Source organism: Cannabis sativa, chromosome 2, assembly GCF_029168945.1.
Source record: "Cannabis sativa cultivar Pink pepper isolate KNU-18-1 chromosome 2, ASM2916894v1, whole genome shotgun sequence".
Classification (NCBI taxonomy): Eukaryota; Viridiplantae; Streptophyta; class Magnoliopsida; order Rosales; family Cannabaceae; genus Cannabis; species Cannabis sativa.
In genome coordinates this window covers 60,488,122-60,515,990 of record NC_083602.1, presented here as the reverse complement: position 1 = coordinate 60,515,990, position 27,869 = coordinate 60,488,122, and the positions used below count along the sequence as shown (strand labels likewise).

General features: G+C 39.4%; 1 protein-coding gene across 1 annotated transcript; it reads right to left on the bottom strand.

The window, feature by feature from the left end:
* Nucleotides 1-3,673: 3,673 nt before the first annotated feature.
* Nucleotides 3,674-26,051, bottom strand: LOC133034420 (copper transporter 6-like). Its single transcript, XM_061109504.1, has 5 exons — nucleotides 26,022-26,051; nucleotides 23,929-24,042; nucleotides 23,481-23,503; nucleotides 22,177-22,229; nucleotides 3,674-3,939 (listed from the first exon to the last, which is right to left on the bottom strand). Exons 1-5 carry the CDS (start codon nucleotides 26,049-26,051, stop codon nucleotides 3,674-3,676), a joined length of 486 nt encoding a protein of 161 aa, XP_060965487.1.
* Nucleotides 26,052-27,869: the final 1,818 nt, after the last annotated feature.

The following is a 27,869-nucleotide window of genomic DNA, read 5'->3' as shown; positions in this document are numbered from 1 at the left end:
TACATTGTTATAGCTAAGGCTTGTTATAATCAATTATGATCTTGTCCCCTCTCCCAAAAAACAAAAATAAATAAGAGACACTACTACAAAAACCCCCTTTAGAGGCGGTTTTTAAGCCCTTTCAGCGTCGGTTTTCGCAAAATTCGCTACCGACGCTGATCAGGGCGACGCTAAAGGGTTTATAAAAACCGACGCCATATGTACCCCTATGGCGTCGGTTATTATGAAATAACCGACGCCATAGGACCCCTGTGGGGTTTCCTAAAATTTTTTTTCAGCTTTAATTAATATATATATATATTTTTTTTTTTACATTTATTAAAAATCTAAATTTACTTTTGTATTATTAATTAAATTAAAAAGTTAAATAAATACAAATTTACATTGCTCTAAGTGTTTGTATCTTAGGTATTTTTTTTATTAATATTTTATATTTTATAATATGTGTTTGTATTCTAGTATTTTAGTATCATTTTTATAATTTTTTAAGTTATGTTTTATATAATAATTAGTATATTGAATAATAAAATAATGTGTAATATTTTAATTTTAATGTAATTTAATATTTTTATACATTTAAATTTTATAACATGGGTTTGTATTTTTCTAGTATATTATTATTATTTTTATAATTTTTTAAGTTATGTTTTGTATAATAATTAGTTTATTGAATAATAAAATAATGTGTAATATTTTAATTTTTATGTAATTTAATATTTTTATACATTTAAATTTTATAATGTGGGTTTGTATTTTTCTAGTATATTATTATTATTTTTATAATTTTTTAAGTTATGTTTTGTATAATAATTAGTTTATTGAATAATAAAATAATGTGTAATATTTTAATTTTATTACTTTAATATTTTTATACATTTAAATTTTATAATATGGGTTGTACTTTTCTAGTATATTATTATTATTTTTATAATTTTTTAAGTTATGTTTTGTATAATAATTAGTATATTGAATAATAAAATAATGTGTAATATTTTAATTTTAATGTAATTTTATATTTTTATACATTTAAATTTTATAATATGGGTTTGTATTTTTCTAGTATATTATTATTTTTTTTATAATTTTAAGGATTATCTATCCTTAACACTGAACAATATCTATCATATGTATTAATATTATTCGAAAATTACTCTAAGTATTTAAGAATTATCTAAATATATATAAAAAATATTCTTATAAAAGTAAGTTAAGGAAAACATACCTTATACCAAAAATTATGTACTTGACTTCCGATAAAGTCACTTCCGATAAAATTCTAACAACCAAGTTTAAGAGAAACTAAAATCAAATATTATCCTAATTCTACCAAAATTTCGGCAGCTTAACGACTATAATTGAGCGTTTCCAAAAAATTAAAACCTATTAATAACATTTTCCTAACACCATTAATAAACAAAATTTGAGAACCTTTCAAATATGAACTTTGGCATTGATAATCTTGCTACTAACACGAACATGTTTTGAGTCAAATATAAAGACTTACTAAGTATAATAAATGCATAGACACATCAATTAGATTATACAAGACAAGTGCCTAAAGTAACAAACAAAACAAATGTCACCTAATTTCACGAACATGTTTTGAGTCAAATATAAAGACCTACTAACACGAACATGTTTTGAGTCAAATATGAATGTGTTATGTCACCTAATTTCTTACAACTAGCGAGTAATAACCTAGTTATTTATGTTATGTACTTTTCCTTTAACATTTATGTTTTTTATAATAAAATTTGATCCAAATTCTACTGAAATTTTGGCAGCATAACGACTGTAATTGAACGTTCCCAAAAATTTTAAAAGTGCCTAAAGTAACAAACAAAACAAATATAACAATACAGAACAAAGAAACTAACATAAACAATACAAAATTTATCCACCCATCCGACCGCAGTACATGTATTCGCAGAACCTACTTCACTACAGATGAATATTTAAGATATTCAAACTCAACTAAGCATGCATTGATAATTAATTATACTAACAAAAGGTTAGCGGATGGATATACCTATTGCAAATCCGATCAACACCGAAATATGTCGACCCTCAAATATTACCACACAACCTATAACATAATGTAATATACAACTAATTTAAAATTTTAATTATTAAATTACTTACTAATTATTAAACAAAGTAGCAAGTTACTAGCTAGTTACTAGCTAATTTCCATAGTTAATTTTTCTAAAAATAACATATAAATATATATACATATATAATCAATTATATATTCACACTACCATTATTTTAAAAACTTTATCTCTAAACTAATTAAATTTCTACTACCTCTCATTCTCATTCACAACAAATATATATACAATACAAATACACAAAATACACAAATAGTATATACACACAAGATATATATAAACACATATTCAATAATAAAACACAAAATATATACATATATATTATATATCAAGTTAATAAATATTTACCTTATAAACGCAATCCGGCGATAAAATGCTACAAAAATCCCACCACCTCTAGAACACACACAATATAATATTAATAAAATAAAAAAATTCTAAAAAAATTTACAAAAACGAAATAATACCAATGTACATAAATAAAATATATAGAAAGCATATTTATACCTTAATGGATGTTGAGACTCAACGTTTTCTCCGCTAAAATCGGTGGCCGGAGTTATACCCATCACCTTTCTTTATAATAGGTTCGGTTTGGTATATAGAGGGGAAAAAAACTAAACTTTTTTACAGTATGGGTTTAGGTATAGAAAATAGAAGATTTTAAGACAAAAATGGGGTAAAATGGTTAAGAAATGAGGGAGAATGAGGTTGTTTTAGTGGTGGTTGGCGAGGGTTTTTTCGTGGGTTTGGGGCTGCTATGGGTGGCTGTTCTTGGTGTTCAGCAAGGTGTGAAATGAGGAAGTGAGGAAGACGAAGCAGAAAGGGTCTGATATATAACCCTATGGCGTCGGCTATTAGGTATTAACCGACGTCATAGGTGCCACGTGTCGAATAAAGGTGGCACCTATGGCGTCGGTTAATACCTAATAACCGACGCCATAGGGTTATATAGAAAAACCCTGATTTTTCCCAACCCCAACCGACGGCATAGATATATATACATTCTATACCTACGGTTTTTACCAAAAAACCGCCTCTAAATGTCAATTCAGATATTTTCACCCCCTTTAGCTTCCCTTTTTATAAATTGGGTTGAAAAAAGGGAAGCTAAAGGCTTACATTGTAGTAGTGAGAGTAAGAGCATGTTTGGTATTGTTTTTTGTTTTTTGTTTTAAAAAATTATTTTTAGAAGTGAGAACAAAAAATAGTTTTTGAAGTTTTTAAAACACAAGTCACGTTTGGTTAGTGATTTTTAAAAACAATATGGACCAAAAGTGAATTGGTTTTTAAAACAGAAAATAACATTTTGTTGTTTTTAAAATTCTTGTTTTTTGTAACTTTGTTTTCTGAAAACTGTTTTTAAAAAGCAAGGCCAAACAAGCCAAATTATTTTTAAAAATCATTCTTGTAGTGGACAGATACTATGTATTTTAAAAAATACAGATTATATTGAAACCTCAAATTGAGAAATTGGACTTTAATCATTACAGTATACACAAATGACCACAATAATAATATAGAACGTACATATAGTTTATTTTTCCGAAAAATTTAACAAATTATCGACAAATCAATGGAGGAAGGTCAGGTGGACCATCATACATAATCATGGAACCCCAGAAGATCCGACGGTCGAAAACCAGAAAGCCAAGTGAATATCCAGCAATAGCAGCGATTATAATACCTATATTAAAGGACATGACTGAAAGCATTACCAAATAAGCCAATCCAACTCGAAATCCATACATGAAAGTCTGTAAAACTCCAGCTTTGACTACATTGTCGTTTATGATTGACTTGATCAACCTTGCTTGGGAAATCCACTCTATAACCATACACACAAAAAACACACAACTCAACTTTAAAATATATGATTCAATGCTTTGGCTTTCTGTGTTTTTCCCCCAAAAGAATGTTACTTGGGCTTCCATATATTATTTATTATTATTATTTCTGTATCGGAATTGTACTTTCTCGGAATAAAGATTTTATGTGGGCTTTCATTTTTCTAGGTACCCATATATACATTATCATATATCTTTTATTTTGATCTCTTCAAGTTGAAGAAAAGTAAAAACTTAAAAGTTCGTACTAATTAGATTTGTTCTCCTGTACTACAAGCAGTACTACTGCCGTACTTGGAGGCTGTATTCGTATATATGGGTGGAAGTCCAATTTTTCTGATAGTACCAATCGAATAGACTGATAATCAACAATTTTTCTACAAAAGAAACTGAAACCATATTACTGACTCTCACCAATAGGAAGCCATTTTCTTTGTTGGATGAGAATGTGAAACTTGATGAATATCTCTGTTCTAATACTTCTATGTTTCAACAACTTTTCCTTGCATTAGAAAATTAAAAGTGTTGTATAATTATCACAGACCGCAGGAATAGTTTGTCGTACTCCTAGAACAAAAAAAGTCAAACAGCCTTACAAAAAATAATAATAATAATAATATAAATAGTTGTGCTATCTTCTTGTCTTTACTTTCCCTTTGGATTCAAAGTAAGATGATACAATACATATATAATTACAAGTATACATGTTAAATTATTTTTTTTTTGTTGGGGTAAAATTATTTAAACTTTATTATTTTTAATATTTAACTTTAAAAATTAAAATTTTAATGGCAAAACTTATTGAACTACCATTATATTTTGTTTTTTATACTTTCGTCTAAAAAATTCAGTTAAATGGCACATTGGACTATCTACGTGTACACAATAAATTTTCATTGACGAAATATTAAGTATTAAAATATTATAAAAAAGAATTGATTTTTCTTTTTGAAATTAAACTCTAAAATAAAAAAAAATATCATTTATTTTCCTTTTATTATTTTTTCTTTTCTTCTTCCTCTTTCTTATCCTAGAATCCTAACTCCATTACCACCTCTATCACCATTGCCACTGCCCACCACCAAATCCGTAGAGAAAAAATAAAAAAATAACGATCACTACCACCACCACAACTATACTAAAATACCACTAAAAACAACCACCGCAGCAACACCACTTCTACTATCACAACTATTATCACCATATCACTGCCACCACCACCATTATTGTTACATTTTTAAGATCAAGAAATTGACACCTAAAGCCAAAATTAAAGAAACCCAAAAAATAATGACATAAGATCCAACAAAATAAATGAGAAACAATTCTAGATCTACATAGATCGTTGGTAGATAACAGATCCAACACCATCATCCTCTTCATCTTTTCATTCACAGCAACGATGTTGTCTTCCTTATTTTTGGTGGAGGTTCTGCTTAAGGTCGCCGACAATCAGCCAATGATTTTGAGAAAAACAGAGGGAGAAGAATATTAAATCTGAGAGAGGAGGAGGCATACGTGTGTGAGAGATTTTGGAAATCGGTGTATAGTGAAGCTCCTTGAACCCCCGAAGACAAAGAAGAGGAAAGGCTCTCGAGTGGGCAGTGACCTGTGTGCAACAAAGTGAGTAGGAAAGAGGTCCTCCTAGGCCATTGGTGGCTGGAGGCAGCAGATTAGAGTCGGGGTTGCATTCTGGGCCTCTAACAATCTTGACCCTAGTTTCACTCGGAGAGAAGAAGCTTCTAGAAAAGGATAGAGGAGAAGAAAGAGAAAAAGAAAAAGATGAAATAAAAGTAAAAAAAAAATATTTCATTGTAAATATATTTTTTTCAATTTTTAATTATATTTTATAATATATTAATACTTAATATTACGTGGACCAATGATAATTTGTCACGTGTATACAAGTTTACACAAGTGTACACGTGGGCAGTCTACTGTAATACTTAAGTGATGAAGTTTTTGGACGAGAGTATAAAGAGCAAAACATAATGGGGTTTCAGTAGGTTTTGCTGTCAAAATTTTTATTTTTGTGGTTAAGTGTTAAAAAATATAAAGTTCAGATTGTTTTGCCGCCAATATCCGTTTTGATTTCCATTAAATATATTATATAAGGTAATTGTTGCCCCTAATTTTGCCCAATATACGTGGACCAACCAGATAGGGACACGTGGATCAAGCAAATCGCAATATTTGCTAAGTGTTTATGCCATAAGGTAACGTCCGGGACGTAGTCCCCGGAGAAGGCCCATGGAACCTCGTGTGCTCCCGGAGACTCGAATAGCGCTAAGGCATCTCCGCGAGGTGTCAGGTTTCTCCTGAGCAATCAAGTCGCATTAAATGCCGCATGGGAGGAAGCGTGTTGGGACTGCTACACGCAATAAAGTCTGACGGCACAACCTCCAACCAAGGCAAGACAAGAATGATCATTTAAGTCTAGCGACGGCTACACTGTGAAGAGTCACGTCAATCAAAAGACAAAAAGGACATTCCACATAAAAATCCTACAGCACCTAGGGATTTGACCATGCATTACCCATGGTATATTCATTGGGAATACCCAACTTTATGGATACTTACAGATACACTTGTAAGGACAATTCTAGGGATTACCCCACCAAAAACACTATAAATACCCCCTCAAAGCTCATTAAATGGGATCGAGAATCTTGGGCTGCATATGAGCAAGTAGAGTAAATACTCACCAAGAACATTCTCTGTATTTATAAGGGTGAAACTCTCCCAAATATACTCTCTGTATTAAAGACATTCATAAATAACAGAGACTCGTGGACTAAGGCTCATTAACGCCCCAACCACGTAAAAAATCCTCCTCTCACTTTCTTACAGCTCAATAACTTTATAATATTTTATTAGTTGCCGAAAATCTCGGTCAACATTTTGTTGCTTTCATTGAGAGCTGAAGAAAGCCACTGTAAACAAACACTTGACTTCACAAACATGGTGGAGACTAGAAGTACTCGTCAGCCTCGCCCTCTTGAAGACGCTCAAGACCCGAATGAGGAAGATGTAGCCTCAAGAGCAGCAGAGGGGTCCGAGGAGGAGGAAATAATCCCCGATGATGACTACGAGGGAAACCTCGATGAGTATGCCTACGACGAAAGTAGTTACTCAGAACTGGTGCTTCTCAGACAAAAAGCTATCGATCACGAAGCCGAGATCGAAGCTCAGAAAGCGCAAAACCAGAAAATGCAAGAAGTGATGCTGGCCATGCAAAAAGCCATGGAGGCAGCTGGCATTCACGTGCACCCCAAGGCAATGACCGCTGGATTTGACAAGGAGCCAACGATGTCTTCGCCTAGTTCCCAACAGCAAAAATCTAGGGAGCCTAGCCTTATAAGGTACCCTGCTGAAGGGAACCAAACAAAAAACCCTACTTCTACTCCAGGGCGAAAGAAAAAGGCGCAGGATCCGCGAAAGGTCCGCTCAGATTTCCCTAAAGGGAAAGGTCCGCAGAGGGGCAAGCCCCAAAAAGGGAGCTTTGGCCCTCAGGATCGAGGGGACCGAAAAAGCGTTTCCGTGCACCAAGAACCCGGGGGTAGAGGGAGAAGAGGACAGAGGTGTCCTCCCGTTGATCTGAGAAATCAAATCAATGGGAACCAAGGTGATCTCCGAGATCACCTTGACCAAAAAAGATACGGACCCGCGGTCTCCACGGGTACGTTAAACGAAGGAATTATGGTGGAACTCGCCATACTTCGAAAAGACATCGCCCGAGTCTCCCGGAGACAGAAAGGAGATGACTCCGACTCAGACAACGAGGATCGGGAGCCCTGTGCTAAGCACATCTTAGAGGCGGAGCTCCCTAAGAACTTCAAGATGCCCGAAATGGCAGCTTATACCGGGAACTCTGATCCTAGCGACCACTTGTCACGGTTCAACCGTGTCATGACGGTCATGAGGGTCAGCAATGACGCCAAATGTCTGTGCTTCCCACTTACCCTAAGTGGGTACGTGGAGGAATGGTTCAAAAAACTGGAACCAGGTTCCGTGGGCTGTTGGAACAAACTACTGACCAACTTTCGGAGACAGTTTGTCGCCGCAAGAAAGGTCAATCTGGAGGTCAGTGCCTTGACTAATATCAAGCAACTGCCCACTGAGACCTTGAAGAATTATATAAAGAGGTTCCGAGAGGAAGCTTCGAAAACCAAGAAAGTTGACGAAGGACAACAGCTTGCACTTCTCCAAGCAGGCATCCGCACTGGGACTCCTTTCTGGAATGAACTGCAGCAAGAAGGAGCTGCTAGCCTTCAGGACTTCCAGAAGAGAGTCCAAAAATATATCAACCTCGAAGAAGCCCAAATCGTGGCTTATGAAGGATACTATCCCACCGGGATAGCAGGGTACATGCCCAGAGTATCGCCCTCGGGTACTGCCCCGACCGCCACTCCACAAGCAAGTGGCATACAATTCTCTGCTACCCCCAGATATAGCCAGGGCCAAGCCTTGGCACCAGCATCATCCCATTTTGGCAACCCGTCCGGAGTGAATGGACAAGCTCCTTCACACTCTGCTCCGGCTGCTAGTCTGGCAGGCCCTTCCCAGGGTTCGAGGAGTAAAAGGTCCTCCAAGGGCATCACCCGGACGGGAGAGAAGCGCCAGAAAAGGGGGTACACCCCCCAGTATACTCAATACACGGAGTTGTCGGACTCCCAAGAGCGTGTGTACTTTGCTACTAGGCAAAATACACACTACCGGAGACCACAACCGTTGTACAAGGATAGCTCCCGGAGAGATCCGAGTAAGAGATGCGAGTACCACAACGACATCGGTCATAGCACCAATGAATGTAAGAATCTCAAGGACGAGATTGAAAATCTAATCTGATTAGGCCACCTCTACAAGTGGATCAAAAATAGGTTGCCCCACCTCAATCCGGGCCAGGCGACTGCGGGTATGCGTCAGGGAACACCGGGGGGTACAGCAGGGGCATTGGCTCCAGCTGCTCCCACGGGCGACGCCCAGCATATCCCTGGTCTGCCGCCCCGACCTAATGGGAGGGTAGCTATGATCTCCGGAGGTCCCCATATCGGAGGAACTACTCGCAAGGAGCTTAAGCGATACGCAGGGGCCGCGAAACACAGTGAGGTTTGGGAAGTTACTCAATTCCCAGCTCAAAGGCCCCCGTTGATGGACCAACCCATCACGTTCACGGAAGAAGACGCCAAGACAGTGCGCTTCCCTCATCATGACCCATTGGTCATAGAGACCCCCATCGCGAATAAAGTGGTGGCCAGAGTCTTAATTGACGATGGAAGTTCCGTGAACCTACTCTTCAAGGAAGCCTTCACTGCGATAGGCTTGACGGACCGGGACCTCTCACCCAGTGGGTCCCAGCTCATAGGGTTTAACGGGACGACACTTATCCCAATGGGAAAAGTAAGGCTCCCAGTCACCTTGTGCCCGGACATCCCCCAGAGCACATTTAAATACTGCACTTTCATAGTGGTGGACTGTCCGACAGCCTACAACGCGATCCTCGGCCGACCGGCCTTGGTAGAGTTTGGCGCAGTCACATCGATTCGGCACCTGTGCATGCAGTTCCCTACCCGGGAGGCCAGAATCAGAACTGTGAGGGGAAACCAGGGGGAAGGAAGACAATGTTACAATGTCGCAACCCACCTGCCCGTGCTAATGGTCCGGGAGTCAGTTGAGCCAGAAGTGGCTGAAGAGGATGAGTTAGACCCCCGTGTGGGGTCCGAAAGAATTGTGGAACCAATGGAGGACGTCGAAGAAGTATCAGTGTGAGACCTCGTCTCCACCAAAGTACTCCGGCTAGGGAAGAACCTAGATCCGGAGGAAAAAGAAAAAATAATAAAAACACTGAAGGGCGCCATCGACATCTTTGCATGGCGCCAAGAAGACATGACTGGCATAAGCCCTCATGTCATCACCCACGTACTCAACGTCAATCTGGACATGCCCCCCGTCCAGCAAAAGCGACGCCCGCTCGACTCGGTGAAAGCCGAAGCTCTGGAGAAAGAGGTGGACAAACTTTTGACTAACGGCATGATCCGCGACGTATACTATCCGGAGTGGCTGGCCAATCCGGTCCTGGTGCCCAAGCCGAACGGAACTTGGCGAGTTTGTATAGATTTCACCAATCTAAACAAAGCTTGTCCGAAGGACTGCTTCCCGCTGCCTAGGATCGACCAGATGGTAGATGCCACTTCTGGATTCAAACTGCTATCCTTCATGGACGCCTATGCTGGGTACAATCAAATAAAAATGCATACGGCAGACCAGGAGTGCACTAGCTTCAGGACCGATAAGGGGGTATACTGTTACTTAGTCATGCCCTTCGGACTGAAAAACGCCGGAGCAACCTATCAGAGAATGGTTAACCGGATGTTTAAAGGCCTCCTGGGGCGAAATATGAAGGTTTATGTAGATGACATGCTCGTCAAATCCAAGGCATGCAACAGCCATGCAAGCGATTTAGAATAATGCTTCGAAGTGGTCCGGAGATACGGCATGAAGCTCAACCCAAAGAAATGCACCTTTGGGGTCAAATCAGGAAAGTTCCTGGGCTTCATCGTCAGTCAAAGAGGGATTGAGACAAATCCGGAAAAAATCCAGGCTCTCCTGAGCATGCCATCCCCCAAAAAGCATAAAGATGTGCAGAGCCTGACTGGAAAGGTAGCTGCTTTAAGCCGCTTCATCTCACGGTCCACAGACAAGTGCATACCCTTCTTCAACGTGTTAAAGAAGTGCCAAAAGTTTGAATGGTCGGACGAGTGCGAGGAGGCATTCAAAAAGCTAAAAGAGCACATGGCCAAGCCTCCTATCTTATCAAAACCTCTTCTCCGAGAAGACCTATTTCTTTATTTGGCTGTCTCCGAACACGCTGGTCGGGCCGGCATTTCTCTAGTCCGGGAAGAAGAGAAAACTCAACATCCCGTGTATTATGTCAGTAAGCGCATGATAGGAGCCGAAACCAGATACCCAGTCATTGAAAAGCTGGTTTTTTGCCTCCTGATGGCGTCAAGGAAACTGAGGCCATACTTCCAAGCACATCCGATCAAGATGCTGACCAATCACCCGCTCCGGCAAGTCCTCCAAAAACCTGAAGCATCCGGAAGGCTCCTCAAGTGGGCAATGGAGCTAAGTCAATTCGACTTGCACTACATGCCCCGAATTTCTATAAAAGGCCAAGCCTTGGCGGACTTCATCACTGAATGCAACGACGTCGAGGCAACTGCAAATGTGCCGATACCGCCAATACCCACATGGAGAGTATTTGTAGACGGAGCCTCCAATGAAAATGGTTCCGGAGCCGGAGTGGCTATGATATCACCAACCGGACTGCGACTCCAGGCGGCCCTATAGTTTGACTTCGCAGCTTCAAACAATGAGGCCGAATATGAAGCCCTAATAGCAGGACTGAAATTAGCAAGAGCTGTAGGAGCCAAAAGAGTGATTCCCAACTGGTCGTAAACCAGGTATCCGGAGAATACCAAACACGCGGCGAGCGAATGGCCGCGTACGTAACAATAGTCCGGGAATTACTCCACGAGTTCACGGACTACAAAATAGAAAGAATCCCCCGGGAAAAGAACGCTCACGCGGACTGTCTGGCTAAGTTAGCCTCAGATAGCGAAATTGAAGAGCTGGGGGTAGTACCAGTGGAACGCTTGGCAGAGCCAAGCATCAAAATAAAAGAGACCACGATAACGGTTGGGCAAGAACCCAGCTGGATGGTCCCCATCATAAAATACATAACAAAAGGTGAGTTGCCCCAAGAAAGGGCACTGTCTCGGAAGATTCAGTATCAGGCTCATCGTTATGTGATGATGGATCAAATTCTCTACCGAAGAGGACTCAGCATGCCTTATTTAAGGTGTGTATCGGACCCTGAAGCTAGACAAATCATGCTAGAGGTTCACGAAGGGTTCTGTGGAGATCATACAGGAGGACCCAGTCTCTCAAAGAAAATATTGAGACAAGGGTACTTCTGGCCAACAATGAAAAAAGATTGCATAGACTACGTCCAAAAGTGTGATTCGTGTCAAAGATTCGCGAACATACCGAGAGCTCCTCCAAATGAAATCACACTGAGGACTAGTCCCTGGCCCTTCGCGGTATGGGGAATAGATCTTATTGGGTCCCTGCCAACAGGAAAAGGAGGAGTAAAGTATGCAATAGCAGTAGTAGACTACTTCACCAAATGGACGGATGCTGAGCCCATGAAGACAATAACTACTAAAAAAGCACTGGACTTTGTTATCAAAAACATAGTGTGTCGATATGGCTTGCCTCACAAAATAGTCTCTGACAATGGAAAGCAATTCGATTACGAGGAATTTACTGACTTCTGCAACCAACACGGAGTAGTGAAAAGCTTCTCCGCGGTGGCCAGACCTCAAACAAACGGTCAAGCGGAAGCAGTCAATAAAATCTTAAAGGTCACCTTGAAGAAAAAGCTGCTGGCCTGCAAAAACAACTGGCCTGAAGAGTTGCCAAGAGTGTTATGGGCCTACCGGACGACCCCCAGAACCATGACCGGTCACTCACCTTTTTCAATGGCGTACGGTTGTGAAGCGATGGTCCCGGTAGAAACGTTATTCCCATCCCACAGGAGGACGACTTACGATCCAGCCACGAATCAAGCTTTGCTTCAAGAGGCTTTGGATCAAGTCGAAGAACTCCGGGACGAGTCACAAATACGGATGGCAGCTTATCAGAAGAAGGTGACCAAGTATTTTAACTCTAAGGTTAAAAACAGAAAATTTGCTATTGGGGATATGGTCCTAAGAAGAGTCTTCCCAGCCACCCAGGAACCCGGAGTGGGGGTACTTGGGAAGGACCATATGAAATATTACCAATAGCCAAAAATGTAACTTAGACTTTGTTTAAAGAGTTTGTACCGTCCAAATGTATACCTCCTCCACATGTTGAATAAAACTGAGTGCCTTAAAAATAAAGTTTCTATGCCACTCAGGGGGGTACTAGGGTATACCGCACGGACAGACAGAAAACAAACTAAGTAAAATATCTTGACCCACAGGGCAGGTAAAAAAAAAACAGTATGCACAAAAATAAAAAGCATAAGTATAAAAATCCTAATCCAAAGGACAGGTCAAGAAAGAGAAATATGTGCGTCAAAAGAGATCACATATAAATATCCTAGCCCAAAGGGCAGGTCAAAATATATACAAATGGCCCGGGGACAGGCCTTAGAAATTGTCTCCCCTTTAAATAAAAAACAGCTACATAAATGTATTGTCTCAAAGTAGCTGTATGTAAACAAATATAAAAAGAATAATAATAAGAGAAGCGGGTGAAATCCTGGTTGTACTGGGTTAATTTTGAGCGGCCTAGTCAATGCGCGGAGGAAGACGAGGTCCGATGCGTGCCTCCACCATGGCATCAAGCTTCTTCTTCTTCTCCCGAAATTTGGCGATCATTTCTTCAGGTTTGGGGTAGAAGGTAAGCTTGATATTTTGGTCATTGGTAGACCAAGCCATGAAGACTCCATCATCAAAGCGTTTAGGGCACCGGCCGCAGGAAACGGGAGAAAGAAGCTCAGCTCTTTTTGCCTTCTTTGAGGCTTATTCCTTGAAGTCCCTGAGCTCCTTCAGCTCCGCGGCTAGAGCGGCCCTGGACTCCAAGTTTGCTTGGTGAGTTTCCTCTAAGGATCTCACCTTGGCAACCATCTCGTCCAAGGCTTCCCTGGCCTCCCGGAGCTCCCGCTTGGCCTTTGCAGTGACCTCACCTTCCGCCCTCAGCTCCTCTTGGTGCTTGGCCTCCAGCCTGTCTCTCCGCATGGCCTCATCCCGGATCATCGCCTCCGCCTGGGCTTCCCTCCGCTTAGCCTCCTCCTCATTGGCTTTGGCAACCAGCCCCTCCCGCGTCTCGGGCCAGCCTTCCCCGGTAAAGCCGCCTCTCCGCAAAGAAGATCCTGAAGGACCTTCCTGACTTCGTTCATGTCCCCAAAATCAGACAGAACGAAGCCATGGTTGATTATGTTCTTGGAGAGGCGGCCAGCTTCAGCAGCAAGCTAAACAACAATACAAGTATAAGAAAGAATCTCCAAAAAAGAATAAGGAAAAAAAAAAGAGACAAAATCACAAAGCACTTACCACAGTGAGGGAGTGGCTGAGATCCTAGACTTGGAAGATGGAGTTCAGGGAGGCACAAGTAGCGAACCGCTTAGGCGCGCACCGGGTAAGCTGAGACGCAAACTCGCCAGTCATCTCCGCAGCGAAGGGAGCCAAGATGGGCCCAAGGAAGCGACGGAACCAGTCCGATAGGGGGTCCAAATTTAGGTCCCACGGATCCTGGTACTCCGGGTTGTTGATGGTGTCTTGCACCTCAACCCGTAGAACCCTCCTAAGGGCTTCCACCTCAGCAAACCCCCGGGAGTATTCATCCATGGCGTAGTTATGCTTAGCTATTCGGAGCTCCTACCTCGCCTCGTCTCTAGGAACCGGAGTCAGCAAAATGTTGGGAGGGGAAGTATGCTCTTCCATGGGAGAGACCCCACCCTCAAGGCCGTGGGCCGGAGTATCAGCTCTCCGAGGCCGCTTGGGCTCCTCCTGGGCAATCATTTTGCCTTTACGCTTGCGAATCAGAGCAATTTCTTGCTCTTCTTCACCTTCTTCAACTTCCTCAGGAAGAGCCCGGAGCCCTCCTGCACCTTCTTTAACTTCCTCAGAAAAGCCCCATTGCTTTTCTTGACTTTCTCCCGGCAGCACCTCCTCGTCATCCACTAAATCAATAGTGTCTGGAGGAGCGCTGGAAGAAATCTTTAGAGCAGGGGCCAGCGGGGAAGAAGTAAAGGCAGGAGGAGCCTCAGGAGTGTGAACCCTAGCGAGCTGATCCAAAATGGCATCCATGGAGATACCTACTACAACAAAAGAAAACAAGTGTTAGAACATCCGTGGGAAACCACCAACACAAGATATGGCAAATAAGCTAGTCCTACCCTGACTCTCTAATTCGGTCCTAGCAAAGTTCCGAATTTTTATGCTGGCAGCATCATCTCCGAGATAGCTGTCCGAAGGCCGGAACCAGCTGGATGTAATGTAAGCTGAAGGACCTAAGGGAACGGGCTCCGGAGGACCAGAACCCATCCGGGACTAACCTAGGAAATCTCCTAAGTTTGAAAAATAAAATTCCTTCAAATGATCTCCCCACCGGGTCGAGGGCATCCTAAACCTATAAAGACACTCGTCGAACCCTACGGGCCTAAGACTGGCATACTCGCCAACAGAAGGAACATAATGAACTGCCAAAGGAGACTTACCGCCGGCGCCGGAAGTGCTGGCACCAGGAGCCCCAGTGTTCGGCTCTTGAACCAAAGGCTGTGGCCTGGGAGCCCTTCTCTCCGTTGAATCCCCAATGTGAAGGGGCTTCCCGGCAATCGCCTGACTCCTTCTCTCCACCGGGCTCCCCACGCGAAGTGTCTTCCCGGAAGCTGCCTGGGCCTTAGAGTACGCCTTCTCCTGGGCCTTCCGGTAGAGATACTTCTGGTACTTCTTCTCTACCGTGGCGATGATCTCGTCCCGGAAGGTCTTCTCCGCGACTGGCGCCCTCACATTTGGACAGGTAACCCGGGAAAGGTTAGAGTCTTCCACGGATTGATGCGGAAGGATGAGTTTTGCCTTCCTACAGTTCTCCGTAGTGACCAGACCCCCGACGTCAAGATCGGCCCGGTCGTAAGAGGCAAAGGCCTGGGCTCTCCAGAGAAAGGCCTGAGTAGGTGCAGTCCGTTCATAGGGGGGAATCCTCACCCACTCAGTAAGGAACTCCGGATGGTCCACTGCCTGGAATCCGGAGGAGAAGAAAAAACGATGGCGATACTCCTTAACGTGAGTTTGCCTGTTATACGGGACCATCCCTTCGTTAGCAGGGTGGGCCCGGAACCCATAAAAACCGTCCTTAAGTTTGTCCCCCTTTTTGGGGACGGAAACAAGTTCATAAAAATACAAAATTTCCGCCAGGCGAGGAGATCCCCATCCCTGGGCAGAATAAAAAATAAATAAGCCTGAAAGCAGGCGGTATGCTTGGGAATAAGTTGGTATGGCGCAAGGCCGATAAAAACTAGAAAATTAACAAAATAATCCTGGAGAGGAAGCATGGCCCCAGCCATCAGATGCGTTTGGCTCCAGGCCCCGAAGCCGCCGTAGTTGTGGTTGGGCGTCTCCGCATCGCGAGGTGGCCGATGGTAGGTCCCTGATGTGAAAGGCTTGATTCCAGCAACCTCCACAATGTTCTCCAACTGGTGGGGACAGGTCAAAGTGGAGTAAAGCTCAGCCGCCTCCCATCCGGTCGCCCAGGACTTATACCCCTCCTGGGCAACGGGTCCCAGGGAGACCTCCTCAAGGGTAGCCATGCGCTTGCCACTTTTCTTTGATGACTTTGAGCCAGAAGCAGACATTTTTCTATTCTGTAAAAAGAGTAAGATTCCAGCAGTTAGGCCCCATACCAAACCCTAAATTAAGAAAAAGGGAATGGGGGTCCCCTAACCGCTGGAAAGAGGCCCCCTCCAGACACGTGTCACACAGAAAACCCTGGAAGGATTCCCTGGACAAGAGTCAGGTGCAATAAATTCACAGAAGACGGCTTTACGCGCTAAAGAAAACAGAAAGGAAAAAAAAGGTATGTCCTATGCCCTAAGCAGCCATTATACGAGGAACGTATGACCCTCTACAGGAAAAAATAATAACAACAGAGGCGTGACAATAGCAATCCTATCACTAGAGCAGTAAACTCAAACCGACTACATGAAGGATTTAAACACTTGCATGCCCAGAAACTTCGAATGCAAACCCAGAAAAGAACAAACAGATAAGTAATAGCATGCCATTCAATAATAGAGCAAAGGGTGCAAAGAACTTACGATGAAGTGTTGAAACTGGGGGTCCTGCCGTGAGTCGAGTAAAGATAGGAAGAACTGGTGGCAACGAGCGAAGAAGAACTGGAAAAATCGCAAAGTGTTTAAAGGCCTTGTTTTAGGTCTGAGAATTTTCTCTCTAGGAAATTTAAGCAAAGTTGGCAAGAAATGGGAAGTAACCGAAATGAAGAAAAGGTGGTGGCTTTTATAGGCAAAAATGCATGAGGAACAGGCGTCATCACCTACCAATCGAACGGTGGGGGAAGTGCACGATTCAAATGCTCAAAGATCAACGGACCAGATCGATTTACAATAAAGGCGGTGGAAACGCTTGAGTATCCGTCTGACACCATTAATGCGGCGTATCAATCAATGGGCGCAAAATGAATCGACCCCTGCAAAAAGTGAATCGCTGCATTAAAAGCCATCATTAAATACACCCTCACGCGCTCAAAGCTCGTGCCAGGGAACCGAGGAGTCAACCGGAGGCACTTGAGCAAGCCTTGTTTCATTTTTCAAATAAACAAGGCTTGAGGGGTAAATGTTGCCCCTGATTTTGCCCAATATACGTGGACCAACCAGATAGGGACACGTGGATCAAGCAAATTGCAATATTTGCTAAGTGTTTATGCCATAAGGTAACGTCTGGGACGTAGTCCCCGGAGAAGGCCCATGGAACCTCGTGTGCTCCCGGAGACTCGAATAGCGCTAAGGCATCTCCGCGAGGTGTCAGGTTTCTCCTGAGCAATCAAGTCGCATTAAATGCCGCATGGGAGGAAGCGTGCTGGGACTGCTACACGCAATAAAGTCTGACGGCACAACTTCCAACCAGTAGCGGCACAGTAATGATCATTTAAGTCTAGCGACGGCTACACTGTGAAGAGTCACGTCAATCAAAAGACAAAAAGGACATTCCACATAAAAGCCCTACAACACCTAGGGATTTGACCATGCATTACCCATGGTATATTCATTGGGAATACCCAACTTTATGGATACTTACAGATACACTTGTAAGGACAATTCTAGGGATTACCCCACCAAAAATACTATAAATACCCCCTCAAAGCTCATTAAATGGGATCGAGAATCTTGGGCTGCATATGAGCAAGTAGAGTAAATACTCACCAAGAACATTCTCTGTATTTATAAGGGTGAAACTCTCCCAAATATACTCTCTGTATTAAAGACATTCATAAATAACAGAGACTCGTGGACTAAGGCTCATTAACGCCCCAACCACGTAAAAAATCCTCCTCTCACTTTCTTACAGCTCAATAACTTTATAATATTTTATTAGTTGCCGAAAATCTCGGTCAACAGTAATGAAGAGATATTTTGACATAACAGCAAATTGTTACATGATGGGGTTATAGTTCTTTTTGAGTCAGGATAAATCTTTCAAATACTTTTTAAGACAATGTCAATCTCCCAATTGAACCGAAATTCTAATTTCTCATTCTATATTCAATAATAGTTACACAATTACATATTTATAGGCTCTCACACTATTTACAAATTATTAAAAAACCCTTATAGTATTTTCATAATCTAATACTTCCCACACTTCAAAATCACCTTATGATCAATGTAGTAAAAATACAAAGTAAAATTCAAAAACAAAAGAAACACACGTAATAGTAAATAACACTTCCCACCCTTCAAAATCATCTTGTGATCAATGTAGTAAAAATACAAAATAAAATTCAAAAACAAAATAAAAACACACATAATAGTAAAGATAAAATTGAGCTCCCTTTTGTGTCCCATTGATTAGCTTCTTAAGTCTAGCTCACTTTGATAGCCCAAGCACCAATATCACTAGGGTTCTTTTATCACCCATGATAAAATAATGATCAACTGGTTTTTAATACTTTTTTTATGTAAAAAAAATATGGAAGCCGTAGTCCATATCGTGACCAGCTTCTTCTATGTGAAGTTATCCCCTCCATAATATTCCATATTTGGACTAACAACATATATATGTCTATCTATAATGCACAATAACATCTACTGTACTCTTCTCAACTCAATCACACCTCCATTTTTATTTATATTTTTTAGTAGTTTCATAGGAATGAAGGTCGATGTCCCCCTCCTCTTTTGAGCTTTTGCAATCCAATAAGACCAAGCCTCCTGTTGTCCGTAGATAATCACCCCATTCAGTCCATCATTGTTGAACATTGTTACACAAGAGAGCTAGCTCTTTCTCCTTCCCCTAACCTTACAATCTCTTCTTTCTTTCTGTTATGATGTTCCAATCGACCAACTCGACCAGATTCATGCCTGATCTGGTTGGCATCCAGAATGGTGATGTAACGTCCTAAAAATTAGGCATGCCACGACAACAGATTATGAAACCCTAATCCCCTAAACTGGGATTACAAGAAAGGTAAGTGCGGGAAAATTTAAACTTTATTCGAAACTAAATAAAAATTAAACTTGTTACAACTTTAAACTTTACAATCATAAAATACATGTTTCGGGATCCCGTAAATATTTTCACAAAATATTACAAGTTCATTTTACGAGCCGACCTAAGCGGCAAAATTAGAGTTACAAAATAAATCACTGGTAGACCCCAACCCGCTTAGTCTAGTATGGCCCGAACATGTACAAGCATCGTGAAGCTCTGGCACTCATGGCTGATCACAGACTGATTTACCCTTTCCTGTAGAGTAGAGCACCCGTGAACCAAGCCCAGCGAGACAGTATAAATAACCATATACGCAATAAATATATAACACATAATTAATGGTGACACCGCACTATTTGTCTATTTAATATACACCTGAGTGTTACACTCACATGCCTATATATGTCTATGTAGCATATACCCACGTATTGCGCTCACACGTCTATTTATGTCTATGTAGCATAGACCCACGTGTTACGCTCACACGTCTATTTAAAATAAGGCCTTCGTAGGGTTTATCTCGGTTATATTTACCGAGTGTAACTTGATTATGCCTTGCTTGCACGCATAACCCTATTCATATATATATAATTCATACATTACGTTTTTTCAATGGTTTATCCTGATGATAAATGTCAGGTCTAACCCAATTATGTCTTATAAACATAACTCTTGACATATATGCGTACATTCAATATATACTAAATATATAAAATCCTAGAGTAATAACCCTAACTTGCATACTAAATAATTACTCATATAACATATTATAGCATGTTCTAAATAACACCTATTGAGGGTAATAACCCTAACTTGCTTTCCCTTAATTAGCAATGTTACTACACATCGTTGCTTTCTTACCTTCGTGTAAATTCTAGGGTAATAACCCTAGACCACATTTCTATTAAACTTAGGGTACTAATTTACCGAGTCTAATCTAATTATGGATTGAGCGCATAATTCTTTATTCCAACACATTTTGCATTGTATAACACCCAAAATCTTTAATAACTAGGGTAATAACCCTAGGCCACATAACTACTCATTTTAGGGCAATAACCCTAATCACGGTTCTTAATTAATCATAACCATAGTATAAAAGGTGAGCGCTGCCACGCTTAACTCTAAGTGCAAAATACTATCTTACCTGATTTCCCACAAGTATGGAGATTCTAAATCCCTGGGTGCTCCTGACCAAGTGTCGGTAGTCCTAGTCACGATTTTTGGGATTCACAAAATAGGGTTAATCCCTAAATCTATTTTCACATAATTATAAAATTGGCATTCAATTTTAGATAATTACATAGAGCTCGAAACGAGCATTCCAACGATATATGGAACTCCCAAAACGGAGTCTGGATCAAAAAGTTATAAACATTCAAAAACATGCTCGAAACTGCCCAAAAACAAAGGGGTGGGTCGCAGCACTCCCCTCATGGGCCGCAGCACCTGGGTTGGCAACCCATGCCTCTAACAGGGGGTGGGCCGCGGCGCCCAAAGAGTAGGGCCACGGCCCCTGGGTTCCAAACCCGGAAACCCCATCTCATCTTCAAATTTCAGCCCAAAAAGCACAAGGATCCCAACCAAAACATGCATACACTTTAAATTCATACTCCATGGATTTAAAATTATCATAGCAAAGCATTAGAACATATAAATCAAGCTTTTAATCCTCATCAAATTATGCATCAAAAAATCAGATTATAACAGCAATAAAAATAAGCTCAAAACTTGAGCTAAATCATCAAAATTGCCCATTCGAAAGCTTGAACACCTAAACTAAAACTCATGCTTGAAAACAACCAAAACAAAACCAATACTAAGATTTCTAACCCAATCACAACTTTTAAAACTCACTAAGGTAGTCTAGATGCATAACCCAAAGTTCCACAAGTGCAAACAACATAAGAATCATCAATTTAACTTCAATTCACTACAACATGCATTTAATCACCTTGAACATCAAGAGCAAGGGATATTATCACAATAATCAGCCTTTAAACTTAAAAATTCAGAGGTGAAGCAATTACCTCAAGCTTTTCCAACAATCACAAATCCAAGCTTAATTGAATATGAATTTTTAAGAATTAACAAATTGGAAGAGATGAGAAATAGAGACAGAGAGAGAGGATATCAGTTTTAGGGCTGGACATAACCAGAGAAATGCCTTTAATTTTCTACCAAAATTCATTTTGTTGAAAAATCAAATAAATGGTCAAAAGACCAAAATGCCCCTATGGCTAAAATAAGACATAAGCATGCATTCAAGGGCAACATTGTCATTTTCATCACATACACACTCACATTAATTTCAAGTTATTCATATATCAATAAAATGCCAACATAAAATTCCGAAAATGTATTTTGGCCCCGAACCCGATTCGGCCCGAAATACCCAATAGTGACTATACTGTGCCTAGGACTGTGCATGGGTTGGGTTGGCCAGGTTAATGCTATTTTAGTGGGCCAACCCAATGAGATCGACCTATTAAATTCTAACCCATTCATATCAAGTTTTAATTATAACCCAACCCAAACCAACCCATTATTGATCGGGTTGGGTTGGGTTACAACCCTTAATTTTTTGCAATTAAAATTTCCCAATTAAAAAAAATTGAGTTGAATGATTAAATAAATATAAAGTTCAGGCAAAGTTATAAAAAATTCAAACATCAAAAATAAATTATTACAGCCATCCAAATTCAAAATAAGTATTAAAATTTGTTAAATTATCTAAAATAATTACCAAGTTAAAATAAAATCAATATTCTTCTACGTAAACATCAATTAACAATGTCAATAGTCTTCACTTTTGTTGATGCTTTGACGTTTACTTTATTGCCTACAATTTAAAAATAAAGTTACTCAAATTATTTAAATTAAATTAGCATAATAAAATAAAATTATTAATTTATAAAACAATCATTATAAAAAAAATTATACCTTCTTCAATATATCTGTCCATTACATCTATAAATATACCAAAACTTATGTATCTATAAACAAAACCAACAATAAAGCAACCACAGAGATTAAAGAGACACCAAGTAACTAGCATTATTACATAGTGTATCTATAAACAAACTTATGTATCACAACATATGATACAGTTTTATTTTATCACTTAAATGAAAGAAGCATTATTACATAGTGTTAGTAACTAAATAAAATCATAATATGGAGAGTAAAATATAGGCTATATATACACTATTATAGTACCAAATTACATTAACTAAAATTAATATTTAAAACAACAGTAGTTAAGAATCAGTTTATATTCAAATTTATTTTTATTTAAATTATAATCAACATACTATTCAAAGATCATAGCAAAAATATAATGAAAAAAATAACCAAATTATATATAAGAAAAAATAAATAAATATGTAAACAGTAACAAAATAAAAATTAAAACTTCTTATACACAAAAAAATATTACATTTATTAGAAAAAATAAGGTAAAAAAAAGTAAGATCAAGACCTGAGTTTATCATCACCGAGAACAACGAACTCCAGCACCTAAGAACAATGAAATCCAGCCTTTGGCTGACCGCCGATATGCTTACGAAACAAAAAAAAAATAAGATCCAGTTTCTTTTAACATAGAAAAATAAATGAAAAAGATTAGAGAAGAGAAGAGAAAAAAATCTTACAAGTTGAAAACTTAGTTGGTGAGTGGTGAGGCTGGCGTGTGGAGAGTTGGACGATGGTGGTTCCAGGTGTGGATGGTTGGCGTGGATGGAGATCTGAACGGTGGTTTTGGTGAGGCTAGGGTGGGAGAACACTGGTGGAGCAGGAGCCTGGATGAGTGGATGGGAGGCACAACAAAAGGGCAAGGAGATGAGTGTGAGAGTGACTGAGTGAGAGAGAAGACAGCTTTGGAGGTTCGAGTTTTTTTTTCCAAAATAAAAAAAAAAGAAGGCTGAGTGAGAGTGACGGCTGGGTTTCTTGTTGGAGAGAGAGGAAGGATTTATGTTGTTGTATTAGGTTTAGGGTTTGCATTTCAAAAATACTATACATATATTATTTTGTTTTTTAATTATTTTTAGTTGGGTTGGGCTGCTCGGCCAAGTTTGGGTTGATTGGGTTGAAAAACCATCAGCCCGATTATCAACCCATTTGGTGCGGGTTGGGCTCTTTTCAACCCATGTGAGGTTCGGCCCACTAAATGTGACCATGTTTCGGCCCACTTTGGGTAGTGTTGGTCGGGTTAGTCGACCCATTTCCAATCCATGCTCATCCCTAACTGCGCAGACTTGTCAAAAAACACCTGCAAAAGAAAAATACAAGTATACTACATAACAATATAGTCTATAAGCACGCAATTAAATTAAATTCATAATTTTACCCTTCTTGTATCATAATTACGAAAAATGCCCCTGGCTCACCAACAGGGTCTTAACATGTCATTTATCAAATTAATTCACATGTAATAAGTTATATAATAATATAATTCCATAATGAATACATACTTAACTTGTTAGGGTTCACTAATCTATTTTCTTAATCTTAGGATATTACAGGTGAAGTATTGACTGGTGCTAGTATTAGTCGATGGAGCTAAGACTATTTCCTTTGGTGTTAGTGTTCTCTGAGCTGCTTTCCTTGATGTACAAAGAGGTGTCTTCTCTATCGTCAGTGATCTGCGAGCTGGCGTCATCGCCATAAATTGAACCGAAATCAATTACGATCTACCTGGATATAAACCATGATGTCCCAAAGACCGTACGCTCTAGGCCTAACCGCTCCGACATGTACAATCTCCATCTGCTCGCTCTCGCAGCTGCCTAGCGTCAGCCTTGCCCTTACCTACACATGGAAATAGCAACTATGAGTCAACAAACTCAGTAAGAAAAGCATAAATAATAACATAATAATAACCCTGATTATAATCAGGCACCCATACACCCAACCATAACCTTATCCTCGTGTCCCACAGGGTGCTGAGTCTAGAACGTTCATACGACAATACTATAGACCATAATATCAGCCTATACTCAATATGCTAGTCATACTCTAACCATACTAATGTGATAGCATCGATCAGTATTTGAGCCAAACATACATCTATCAGTATCCCGTATAACTCTACGTATATTAATACTACTGTCAATGTACTCTAACAGGCATAATTAACATGTACGCTAAACATGTAAACACATATGCATAACATTATACTATTCTTACCTCGTTTCCAAATTTAGGTTTTCCGGCCAACCAGATTGGAACAACTACTCGACGAATTATAGGCCCCTAAATCACATCTTTCATAACACGGGTGAGTGACACGCTAAATCACATCCGAGGACTTAGGTTTTAAACCAAAAGTTTTCCTACTAAAAGTTAACATGGAAACACTCTAAACTATCAAGGAATTAACCAACCAAAGCTCTGAAACTAACACAAATCGACAACACGAAAAGTTTGGGAACCCACCTGCTGATCTGATTAACCTATTTTACAAGGCCTGTAAAACCGAATAACCGATTTTACACCAGGTAACCCAAAAAATTTTGAAAACTTGACCAATTCGAGTCCAAACCTTCCAAACCTGCTTAATATACCCCAATAAACATATTCCAAGCAAGAAAACAAATAAATAAGCTCGGAATCAAGATTCACCATTAGAGAGGCAAGCTTGAGTTCTTAAACTCAAAGCTTGCTCAAACCTTACAACAGCCACCAAAACTAGCTCAATTCACATAAATAACCATAATTTAACTTTAGAAAACAATAACAAACACCAACAGCAAATGCAGAACCCTAACACATAATTCATGCAAAAATCTTTTACTGAAAGTTCAAGAAATCAAAAGCAGGAGTGTTAGGAACTTTACCTTGGATTATATTATTAAACAACCTGTTGAAATTACTAGAATTTGTGAAGAAAAAAAAATCCAAACCCTAGCTGTTCTAGGGAACGAGAGAGAGAGAGAGAGAGAGAGAGAGAGAGAGAGAGAGAGAGAGAGAGAGAGAGAGAGAGAGAGAGAGAGAGAGAGAGAGAGAGAGAGAGAGAGAGAGAGAGTTGAAGAGAGAGGAAAAGTGTTTTTCTTAATTTCTTATTTTTTGTAAAATAAATGAATAAAAATGGTTTTTATCCAAACAACATCAACCATTAAAAAATTCAGATTAATAATTAATTAAACTCAGAGAGAGAGAGAGAGAGAGAGAGAGAGAGAGAGAGAGAGAGAGAGAGAGAGAGAGAGAGAGAGAGAGAGAGAGAGAGAGAGAGAGAGAGAGAGAGAGAGAGAGAGAGAGAAGGAAAGAGAGAGCTTCTCTTGATTTTTTGGTATTTTCTTTTAATTTACTAAATGAAATGAAGGTTATGGAAAATCCATTTCCCTTGCTGAAATTAGCTTGCTAGGTGTCACTTTCCTAGGGCAGTCACCTATCCTTCACTAAAGAAAATGACTTAAATGCCCTCCAAATTATAACCTAGGTGTTTTCTCAAAACTAGGGGTAAATTGGTCAATTTCCATAACCCGTTTAACCTCGATATTTTATTTTCTCTAAAATATTTCCCACTAAGAAATAAGGTTCTAAACTTACCCATTTGATCAAACTAGCCATCCATCGCATTTTTCGTTGTCGCGGGGCAAAAATTACAAAAAATGCATAATTCACATACAGAACAAATAATATCGCCAGAGTTTAATAAAATCTTCGGAATTGAGAAATTATAACTCTAATACTCACTAATAATAATGGGGTCCACAAATAATAAAATTCATAAATAATTATAATAGTAACAGAAATTAGTGCTAATTGCCTTTACTAATCTAAATTACTAAAGCGGTCATTACACTAACTCCTTCCATGTTGGTAATAGATAGCACCCTGTTCTGAGCTCTTCTAGCCCGAAGGTAAGAATGAAAAAAACCAGAGTTGATGTCACCCTCTTTCAGCCAATTTAAATTACTTTTTTGCTGCAGGAAAGAATAATACTTATCAAGTGCCAGTGTATAAGTTATCTCGTGGAAGCTTTTCTTGTTGCTGCAATTCACAGTTCAGGGGGTCATTCGTCAGTCTATCTTGGCAAATATCGAGTTCTTCCTTTGCTGTCATAGCAGTAGCAGGTACATCGTTAAAATAATTCCTGTTCAGAGCACACAACACCTGCTTTAAACTTCTAAGCTCAGCCACAACTTGATACATTTTTGATCCTCTTACTTGTTTTGCCCAACTTTCAGCCACCGAATCCTTATAATTAGGATGTTTAGACCACATCCTAAAATAATGAAAAGGCCTCTTGTTCCCACTTGGCATATTGTAGATAGTAAGTATAGCAGGAGAATGATAAAAAATGCCTTCATTTTGAAAAAATACCTCAACAGGAGGAAAGGAATCCAGCCAAGATTGATTTGCTAAAACTCTATCGATCTTGGAGTAGATTCTATCTTTTCCATGTTGCTTGTTACTCCATGTAAAATAATTCCCTGTATACTTGACATCTACCAATTTGCACACTTCCACACATTCATGAAACTCACTTGCTTCTTTGTACCTTGCTCGAACACCAATCCTCTCTTCCTTGTGAAGGATCTCATTGAAATCCCCAAGCACCAACCAAGCATCCTTTCTAGCCAAATCCTTAAGGTCTTGCCAAAGGATTCTTCTCCCTTCATCAGAATTGAATCCATAGATAAAAGTGACAAAGAATCTTGCCTTTCTATCTATGGATTCCACAAAGAGATGAATCATTTGGCTTGTACATTTTAGGATATTCACTATAAAGCTACCGGACTTCCAACACACAATTATTCTACCTCCCTTGTGCCACACACAATTTGATGTAAAGTACAACCCTTCAAACATACGTACATATAAGGCTCCCAAATTCTGAGCCTTAACTCTTGTCTCGAGGAGTCCAACCAGTCCTATCTTTTGTTGTTCAATCAATTGCTTGACTGACATTTGCTTTTGCTGATTATTTATTCCTCGGACATTCCATGCCAATATTTTATCCATCTCCAAGAGAGGAATCTCCCCCCCTCCCTTGTTAACAATCTCATACCCTCTATCCTTCATCTCACCCATTTGATCATTTTCCTTTCCCTTATCAAGCTGCTGCAGCACCTGGAAAGAGTTACTAGTGCCTGTAGCAACTAATCCCTCCCCTTATCCTTAGCCTTCCAGCCCTTAGCAACTGGCCGAAACCCATCTGCATCAGGTTTCATCTCAACTTTGTCATGCTTCTGCACATTCTTAACAATCCACTCTTGCTTTCATTAATTTTAAAAATTATATTATATAAAACTTGTTTTGTTTTAAATTTTATATATATAGGGAAATTTATAATTTTGTATACATTATATAATTTTATTACACTATATAGTACAATATAGCTTATTTACATTTAATTATACATTCTATATAGATACAAAAATATAATTTTAATTTTCTATACAATCTATATAAGGTAATTAATTTTTCTTAAGTCATATATAAATAAACAATAAATATATATATTTTTCCTTACAACAAAATAAGTAAAATAAATAAACATACATATTTTATTTATAAAAGTATATATTAAATATATTAGATTAATAATTTATAAATATTATCAATATAAAATATAAACATAATGTTTATACATAATTTCACATTTGGTTATAGTTTTGTTTCTTAAAACA